The following is a 10,405-nucleotide window of genomic DNA, read 5'->3' as shown; positions in this document are numbered from 1 at the left end:
CAAGTTTTTATTTGAGTTTTTTAAATTTTTGTAAATATAAACAGAAAACTGAAAACGTAAGTGTTATCAAACAGCACCTTAAGTGTTACCAAACGGCACCTACCTTTTTAAATTTATCCTGAACAGGTTTTATCTGTTCAAATTTGTCTGAACAGGTTTTTACATGTTCAACTTTGTCGCGTACAAGTTTTATACCTGTTGAATTCTATTCTAAAAAGCCACCGTTCTCCTATAAATAGTCAATCCCTCATTTGGATTTTGCAATCAATTTTTCCGTTCTTGCTTTTGCTATTACTTTCTACATTCTGCTGCTTTTGTGTTTCTGTGAAAAAGAGCACATACACAACGTGTGTTCGTTGTACGAACAATTTGTAGTGTTGCTACTGTTTGTTGTAGATTATTTCATCTTGAGAGATAGACGTCCATAATCTGTGAGCACCCTAGAGAGGACGAATCTGTCTTAAGTAGACAATGTAAAACATTGGACTTGGTCATTCTTAAAAAAATATTTTTTGTAAGTATTTTCCTATTCTTATTTTGTTTCCTTCCTCCTACTCTATTTCTAATTTCTATTTTGTTTTTGTAATTAAACAAATTCTGAAAAATTTTTCTTTTAAATTTATTTATTTCTGTGTTTTGTTTTGTTGTTGAGTACATAAACAGAAAATTAAATTAACACAATGAAGATTGTCTAACAATAAATAGGGAGAGGTAGGAGGGAGTTCTGTGGGGAAATTACAGTGTACAAGAGTGTGAGCAAGAGTTGAGTGAGATTAGTGTCTCTTCCTCCTCCATTGTTGTAATTTTATATTTTTCTCTATATAGTGAAATCCGTTGCCTGTGAACGTAGGCGATTCACTAAACCATGTAAATATTTATATGTTCTTGTTTGGGTGCTTGTGTGCGGTTGTTATCTGACTCCTAGGCATGACAACAAGCACTTTTTTATTTCTTGTGTATCTACCGAACCAAAATGAAGGTATAATATAAGATACTGTCAATGAATAAGTGTGTGAGTGTGATGCTATTAGGCTTGATTGTAACATACATGACAAGATGATACAACATAAATCAAATAATAAAAAAATTCAGTGCTGCTGGAAAGATCATAATACGCAACTTCTTTTTTATCGGCAACAAAAGAAATATTAATAGAATTAATAGAAAAGAAGAAAAGTACAAGAGAAAAGGAAAACAAGGAGTCCTTCACAGAAAGAAAAAACAAAATAAAAAACAACCAAAGTCTCATACTACATATCACATACTGCCATCATATCTCTAGAAATTAAAAGAAAAGAAAAGAAAAAAAAAAGAAAAAGAGGTGGAATTCCTCTTTGGTACTGAACTTCAAAAATTAAATGAACTACAAGGACAAAATTAAGGCTAAATGGAGACGCATATGCAAATTATAAACCTCCATTTAATAAAATAATTACGGTACCACAAGGTGATACTATTATAAAAATCTTAATAATTCCAATTTCCAGTTGACAAAATTCTTGTTTAAATTACTGCCGGTTTACAATAAATATATCAACTCAGCCTATAAGAGAGCATGAGACTGAGTTATGACTTACAAATATTATTTTGAAGAGGATTATAGCTGACAACAATAATTATGGTGGTGACGGTCAAGTTAGACATGGACTTGAAGACAATGGTTAACCTCAGTCACTTCACTAAACAGAAAAATTTTGGTGGATCTAACGTAATTCATTAATAAACAGTATATTTTTCCTCAAGCTTTTCTCGTCTTTTCTTCGCATTGTTGTTAAGAGCATCATGCATCACATTAAACTCTTCACGTACCAATGCAGTGAGGCTCTGTAGCATTTATGTACCAATTGGGCTACAAGACACATGGTGCCCTCTAGTTATAGCAATTTGCGTGCAACTGTTAGTTGCAAATGATAAAGGTCATGCAATCGCGGGAAAGAAAATAAAAACAGATGTAAGAAGAACATAAGATTATTCAAAAAGTGAAGAATGCGTCTTGTAAACAAAGATCGTTTTCTAAATGATTGTAGAGTTAAAAAGACAGATAGTAGATTTCCTACACACAAAAGACAACTTTCAGCTCCAATTCTTCTATTTTGCCTAAAATTTCAACCCACTGAAAATTCATCAACAAATGAACCAAAAATAAAACAATAAATGATAATCGCCAAAAATTAAAATTGGTTGATCTCTCATAACCTTTACATATCATTGGTCTTATAACATATTTATTTTGTTTAAGTTTGATCTCTTATAACCTTTACACATCATTAGCCTTATAACATGTTTATTTTGTTTAATTTTTTTGGTTGATTCTCTACTCTTTCTGTTTTATATAAATCTCACCCACCAAAAAAGAAAAAAATCATGTGGTGCAGTGGGATTGCAGTTGGTGAGGGAAGGAGAAGGGTGTTGCCCCGACAGGCAAAGGGAGGACAGAAGTCACCGATCAATTTTTTTATATCAGTGGAATGACATTTTTTTTTTTTGAGAGCACAATTGGACACATGACAATCTGAGCCATTGAATGAACAAAATGATCATGTAGTGCAATTCTGTCAACTGTACTCACCATCAAGTTTGTTAGTATATTATATGTATTATATATTAGTGCATAATATGTTAGTTGTAAATTACCAAGCTTTAATCATGTTGTTTTCTTAGTGCTTCCTTAGTGCACACTTTCTGCTTTCTTCTTTCGGCCCTCTTTGCCCCTTTGTACACCCTCCCTTCTATAAAAGGGGAGTCATCTTCACATTGTAAAGACACACTTAACAATCAATCAATTGAATACATACAATTTATTCTCTCTGTATTTCTCTCTCTATCAGTTTATCAGCTTGGTAATTTACAGCTAACATATTATGCACTAATATATAATACATATAATATACTAACAGCCCCTCTCAAACTCAAGGAGGATAGGTACTAGCCAACTTGAGTTTGGAGAGAGTAACAAAACAGGAAAATAAAAAAGGATAGGAGACACTGTATGGTCGTGTTGAACCGTTGGTGAAGACACTGTATGGTCGTGTCAGATCGTTGTAGGAGCTAACCGGAATCAATGTCGGGACAGTTTACGGGGTCATGCCTGTTAATATATTATATGTATTATATATTAGTGCATAATATGTTAGCTGTAAATTACCAAGCTTTAATCATGTTGTTTTCTTAGTGCTTCCTTAGTGCACACTTTCTGCTTTCTTTTTTCGGCTCTCTTTGCCCCTTTGTACACTCTCCCCTCTATAAAAGGAGAGTCATCTTCACATTGTAAAGACACACTTAACAATAAATCAATTGAATACATACAATTTATTCTCTCTGTATTTCTCTCTCTATCAATTTATCTTACATGGTATCAAAGCTTGGTAATTTACAGCTAACATATTATGCACTAATATATAATACATACAATATACTAACAGAAATTAGTGCATAATATATTAGCTGTAAATTACCAAGCTTTAATCATGTTGTTTTCTTAGTGCTTCCTTAGTGCACACTTTCTGTTTTCTACTTTCGGCTCTCTTTGCCCCTTTGTACACTCTCCCCTCTATAAAAGGAGAGTCATCTTCACATTGTAAAGACACACTTAATAATCAATCAATTGAATACATACAATTTATTCTCTCTGTATTTCTCTCTCTATCAATTTATCTTACAAAGTTTATACCTAAAACAGTCAAAAGCCAACAAAAAAATAATAATAATAACAATAAATAGAAAAATACAATAATATACAATTAAGGTACTCTCTTGGCACCCTTGCTCTTGTAGCATCTCTAACGCAAAATTTAACATGGCACACACAAATATAGTTTTTTACACATAAAAAGAAGAAAAAAAAACTATCATCATTTCACCCATTTCAGCATGGTTGCCAAATTTTGAAACTTTTAGAACTGTAAGGTGTCAAAATTTGACTATGACATACCATTTTGGCAATTCTAAGTTCCAACACCTTTCATGCTCTTGGATAAGGTGCAAAAGCAGCAACAACAGGACTTCTCACTACATGCTTGCCCTTAACCTCATTCCAGCTCAAATACCCATAATTCACAATAGAATCACTTTGTATTCTGACATCTCCAACTCCAGCATCAACCTCTACTGTCATGCTGAACTTGGCTGTGCTGTATTTTCCGTCAAATGCTATCGTCGGCGGCTCCACAACCACTTTCATGCCCGATGGGGCATTCACCACAGCATGGTAGACCGAGGAACTATTCACTACACTTGTCAACACCCTTTTAAAGGTGTAACTAGTAGTGTTAGTGTTGTTGAGGAGGATCATAAAAGACGGGTAGTTAAGATCAAGACTAGCTTGATCACAACTGAAATTTGATCTCTTGGTGATGATCTTGATCTGTTGGTTTGTGTAATCCATTGCACACAAGTAATTGATGTAGTCTTGAGCCTCCAAGTCATAAACAAGTCCTGGGTCTATGGCTTTGACAGGATCTACGTGCCCTGACCCATAACCAAGTGGAGTCCCAGCTACTCCGGTGGTCATATCAATGATCGTGCCGTTCATGTTGTCGATCACGTAAGCCGTGGTCATCAATGCTGATCTGATGGCAGCCGGACTCCAATCCCTGTGTACCGCTTTTAGTAGTGCTGATATACCAGCTACGTGGGGACACGCCATGGATGTGCCAGAGAGAAGCACGAATTCGCTAAGCAAATAGTCGTAGTCATCTCCAATCGGCGCAATTCCTCTGTTTGGTGCACATGCTGCTAAAATATTAACTCCAGGAGCCAAGATATCAGGTTTCAGTATCCATGGCGATTTACGATCCGGTCCTCGGGAAGAAAAATTTGCCACTATTGGGGCAGGTTTAGTACCCAAAACTGTCTGCTGAAACTTAATACTGACAGTTGTATTCTTGGCTTTGATTAGGTAGTCTTTGATTGAATTTCCGACTTCTTGGATCACTGCCACGTATGGATTGTTGAAATCACTTGGGTAGAGAAACATGGCAGAGTCGGTACTGAAGATTGCTCCTGCAGCTCCAGCTCTGTCTGTTTCAAACGTGTTAAATCCGAATGATTCACTGAAGTCGCAGAACACGTACTTCCCGGCAACATCTTTAGGGTCAAGAGAATAGTTGTCGCATATTTCTTTGCTCCTATTTCCATGGCCAAAGTATATAGGGACTCTGGAGACTAACAAGTCTAATGGGTAGACAGATTTTCCGCTGACAGTGAGGTCCCCGTAGTCACCAAGTGTCACTTCGGCAGCATAATCTCGATCAATGGTCCCCGCTCCAATGGTAGTGATCCATGGAGCTCCATTGAGGATGGTAAAACCATGAGGACCACGATTTCCGGCTGCGCATACCACAATGATCCCCTTTTCCATGGCTGTAAAAGCTGCCACTGCAATTGGGTTTTGTTCAAAAGCAGTCTCATTGAAACCCAACGACAATGACATGATATCGACACCATCAGCTATGGCTTGGTCCATGCCGGCTATAGTGTCAGATGCAGCGGCTTCATAAGTGGTGTTGAAGAAAATCACTTTGTACATGGCAAGCCGGGCCTTCGGTGCCATTCCAATCGCGGTTCCCTTGGCATAATTGAAGTAACTGGCGTCCTGCACGGGGCTTCCGGCTGCCGTCGATGATGTATGGGTCCCGTGTCCATAGAAATCCCTCGGAGAATCGTAGTCGTATGTTTTGGAGATGTTCAAGCCGGCTTCCTTCATCCCTTTACTGAACGAGCGTGCTCCGATGAGTTTCCGGTTACAGTTAGAAGAGTTGAACTCCACACCAGACTCACAAGAACCGCGCCATCTCTCTGGAACAGGGGGCATTTCATCATCTCTGAAACTCTCACTCTCCGGCCAAATTCCAGTGTCAATAACGCCGACGATCATATCATCCCCAAAATTGGCTGCGGGCCATAACCCAACATTTGGTTCCAGGCCGAGAAACTTTGGGGAATGTGTAGTCTGAAGCTTTCCAAACGTTTCTGGGTACGTGGCAACGTGACCAGGCATTTTCTCCAGCTGATCAAGTTGGGACTGAGACAGCACTGCACTAAAGCCATCCAAGACATGGTTGTAGGTATAAAGATGCGTTGGAAGAACACCATTCGGCGAAGACAGGGATGAGAGAGTTGACATATACCAACTATGATGATCTGGGAAAGGAGAAGGCATAGCTGATTTGTCCACGTGGATGATGTATGTCCTACGATCATCCGCAACAACAGCTGCTGACATGCCAACTAAAAGTAGGAAGAAACAAAGGAGCTTGAAAAAGACAGAGCAATCCATTGTTGGGGAACACTGAAAACAGACAACTGAATTAGTTTAATCAGTCCAATGACAATAAGTTATATATACTGCTCTAGCAACTAAAGTCGAAGCGATGAAACCAACAAACAAATCATAGATATTCAAGATTTTGATAAACAGCCGGCTATGGATGCCTTGAGGACGGCTGCAAATACTGCTACATAGTTGTACCCACCCAAAACTAAATCGCACCACAAACCATGCTGAACTACTGCATGATGGTATCAACAGAGTTCTGCTATGCTAAGTGAATATATTCTAGAGAAACTAATATATTAACAAGGACAAGATAAGGAAAGAAAAAATTTATCACATTTCAATAAAGAAATGAAATAAGGACAAGATAAGGAAAGAAAATATTTTATCAGATTTCAATAAAGAAACGAAATAAAGGGGTTCCTTTTACAAACATTTAACTAGGGCAGTAAAGAAGCCGAGCCAAGTCAAATTTTAGTATATTTGGCTTGTTTATTAAGATTTTAGTGACTTGGAACTTGAGCTCAATAAAAATTTAGCGAATCAAGCTCGAGCTGAGTTGGCTTAGACTTAACTCGAGTTCGAGCCTGTTCATGAGTTTTAATGAGTTCAAAAATTTATAAATTTATACTTGCGTATGAGACTAAAGTTGCAATGAAAATTTTGATTATACAATTATATATACAATATATATACATATTCTAAAAAAAAAAAAGTCAATATTTTATTAAAATAATAATATCTACTACCACTATTATATAAATGTATTATTTATAGTTAACTCTTATTTATATTTATATTTTTCAAATATATAAATAACATATTTATCTTATTTTTTATACATATTTTTACATTATTTAATATATAGATAATAAATATTAAACGAGTCAACTAACGAGCCGAGCTTATGAGCCGAACTTTAGAATGTTTAGGCTTATTTATTAAAAATTTAACGAGTTCGAGCTCGAGCTCGAACGCAAAAAAAAAATTAACGAACCGAGTTTGAACGAGCCGAGCTCAAGCCTATTCATAAACGAGTCTGTTTATTTGCTGTCCTATTTAAGACAATAAGAAAATAAGAGGATGATAAATTGGAAGGGAACTGACTCAAAATATACTGACTTCCTTGGCCCTCTCCCTCTTCTTGAAACTACCGATCCCTTTGTTCCAACTGAAAACACCTTCTAAGAAAAAATATTTCTGTCGTAAACATTTTGATTAGGGGTGGAACAAGAATTTTGTTCAGGAGAGGCCAATATATATGCATAAAAAATATTGAGTTAGTTTTGATACATTTGCAACTGAATATAACCGCTTATATAAATGTTGTGAAAGAAGTATTTCATAAAAAAATTATATAAATCTAATAAAAAGTTTTTTTTTAATTTTCAAAATTTTGAACTGTTAGATCCAAGTATACAATCGGTCAAACCACTATTTTAAGTTATTTATTGATTAATATAATTTAGTATTTTAGCCACAAAAAACAAAATAGGTTATTTTAATCAAAAAAAAATAAAAATAAAACATCACATCCAACCCATAATCATTACACTTTTCTCTCACAAAAAAGGCCAAAAAATCCAAAAAACCAAAAAGTCCTTCCCAAACCAAGCTTTTTAGCCCAAGCTAAAATAACCAAAAAAGCCAAAAAATCAACCCACTTCCCAAACCAACCCTAAGATCTCTAAAACATGACCTTCAAATTTACATTCAATAACATTGAATGTGACCTGTTTGATTATTTAGAGGTCAATCAGTTAAGACTCCAACTCCTGTTATGTTATTGTGAATAAATTTAGGAGTGAAATTTTAGATTGTCTAACGTTACTCATAAAAAGGTATACATACTATTTTATTTTTAAAATAAAAGAATAAGTAGTATGTACCTTTTGTATTAATAAAATTGACTCAATAAAATTACTACTATTATTTAAAATAAAAAAATATTAGGAATCATTTTCATTATACATTGTTAAATATTAATGAAATAAAAAGTTAGTAAGATAATTTTTATAAAATTAAAAAATCATCCCATTATATATTTTACAAATATTCATAAATAAAAAAGTAATAATAAATTGTAAAAAATCAAAGGGGGCCAAGACCCCTCCAGCCCCTACACAGTTTCGGCCCTGATTTTGATTCAGAATCTTTGTTATCAACCACATCAAACTGCACAAGTTTCTAGTACTAATATCCCTAGATAACAAAATATAAATTAACCAGCAAAGGCAACAGTCCTAGTAACTAACGCACAGGTTTCTGTAGTATTGATATCCTAGATAACAAAATATAAATTAACATTCAAAGACAACAATCCAAGTAAGCAAGAGCAGTTCAATCATTACAACTGTTAAACATGGACCAACCCCATGCAACCATGCCTCCAGATACAGAATCTGGAGCAAAGGTGTTCAAAACCAATTCGCATAAACAATTTTAGAATCTTGATTTATGTAATAAGAACACAAAAAGTTAAAAGGCATGTTAGTTTGCGTACAGATATTCTTTGGCAGTTGATCTGTTACATAGTCTTACATGGAACTTTTATGGTGTGTTTGGTTGGACGATTTAAGGACGGATTTGGAAAGGAAAATAGAAAAGGTAGGTGAAATGTGAATAAAATATACTTACATTTCATCTAACTTCACACACCTTTTCCCTTTTCCTTTTCAAATCTCTCTCCAAATCTCCTAACCAAATACAAATACAGCGTTTAATATTAATCTTCAAAACTGTCAGATGCACAACAAACATTGGTGTTCCTAGCTTTCCTGTCAACTTTTATTAAACTTTGGGGTGAATTATATATATATACAGAGAGAGAGAGAGAGAGAGAGAGAGAGGAACAGGGTAGCAACAAGGATACCTCAGATGTAAAGATCCTAATTGTGTACCACTTTGTTCGGAGGATTCAGAAGGCAACAGGTTCCTGCAGATGGCCAAGAGAAGGAACTATAAGTAAACAAAGTACTTAAAATATTGTATTGTAGTATAAACCAGCTATATGGCCCAAAATGCGAAGCAAAAGAAAAGAAAGAAAGAGACAAAGAAACACTCTGGGTGTGTTTGTTTTGAAGGATTAGGGGGTGGGATTTTCATTTTTTTTTTACTCCGGACTAATAGTCCCCCAGACTATTAGTCCCACAAATATGGGACTATCCTACCCCATGGGGAAGGTGGGATAGAAACCATGAAATTGGTATCCCATGAGATTATTTTGTAAAATGTCCATTTTATCCTCTATGCTATTACTTAGCAAACAATTAGAAAAGGATAAAATAGTCTTTTGAACATTTATAAATTATTTTTTTAGTGTCGTTAATTTAAAATTATATATTAAATAAAAAAATTTAATTATAAATTATAAATTTAATTTAATTAAAAATAATAAATTATAAATTATGGCCTTATAAATTAAATTTTTTTAGTGTTGTTAAAAAATTAAATTTACATATTAAATTAAATTATTTTTTAGCGTTGTTAATTTAAAATTATATATTAAATAAAAAATATAAATTATAAATTAAATTTATTTAAAAATAATAAATTATAAATTATGGCCTTATAAATTAAATTTTTTTAGTGTTGTTGAAAATTTAATTTATATATTAAATAAAATTATTTTTTATTATCGTTAATTTAAAATTATATATTAAATAAAAAATATAAATTATAAATTATAAATTTAATTTAATTGAAAATAATAAATTAAAATATTGTGCAAAAAATAAAATAAAACAAATTTTTATTTAATCTAGTTAAAAATAATTAAAATATTAAAGCTATGTTTAATATTACTATTACTTAGTAAATAATTGAAAATGATAAAATAGTTATTTGAGCATTTATCCTTCTCCATAATATCCAAAACAAACATTGGATAACTAAAAATAGTCCAATCCAGATATTTAATCCCATGACTAAACAAATATAGAATACAAATTTAGTTCAACCAAATAGTCTCGGGACAATGTATCTTAGAACTAATCGTCCGATTGATTACAATCCCTCCTTATTCAGTCTGTCCAAACAAACGTACCCTTTGTGTTCTTGAGCAGTTTAACATTACTAGTTATATCCAAGTGGTCAGCATATCTAAAATTCCGAGGGCAATTTTTCCTACAG

The 10,405-nt window shown here is 33.8% G+C and overlaps 1 protein-coding gene across 2 annotated transcripts; it reads right to left on the bottom strand.

Moving 5' to 3' along the window:
* Window positions 1-3,698: 3,698 nt before the first annotated feature.
* On the bottom strand, window positions 3,699-9,321 carry LOC114263789 (subtilisin-like protease SBT3). Of its 2 annotated transcripts, none has more exons than XM_082914054.1 (2): window positions 9,147-9,321; window positions 3,699-6,289 (listed from the first exon to the last, which is right to left on the bottom strand). In XM_082914054.1, exon 2 carries the CDS (start codon window positions 6,275-6,277, stop codon window positions 3,962-3,964), a length of 2,316 nt encoding a protein of 771 aa, XP_082770180.1. In that variant the 5' UTR covers window positions 6,278-6,289; window positions 9,147-9,321; the 3' UTR covers window positions 3,699-3,961. The 2 variants fall into 2 exon arrangements, with proteins under 2 accessions (XP_082770180.1, XP_028060176.2); XM_028204375.2 differs by lacking the exon at window positions 9,147-9,321 and having other exon boundaries at window positions 3,699-6,038; window positions 6,129-6,566.
* Window positions 9,322-10,405: the final 1,084 nt, after the last annotated feature.

Source organism: Camellia sinensis, chromosome 2, assembly GCF_055761805.1.
Source record: "Camellia sinensis isolate YWXY chromosome 2, ASM5576180v1, whole genome shotgun sequence".
Taxonomy (NCBI): Eukaryota; Viridiplantae; Streptophyta; class Magnoliopsida; order Ericales; family Theaceae; genus Camellia; species Camellia sinensis.
The sequence above is the reverse complement of the archived record's forward strand: the minus strand, read 5'-3'. Positions and strand labels throughout refer to the sequence as shown.

Bases quoted from the DNA above. Each gene is read 5' to 3' on its own strand.
- LOC114263789 (XM_082914054.1), bottom strand. From the start codon at position 6,277: ATGGATTGCTCTGTCTTTTTCAAGCTCCTTTGTTTCTTCCTACTTTTA.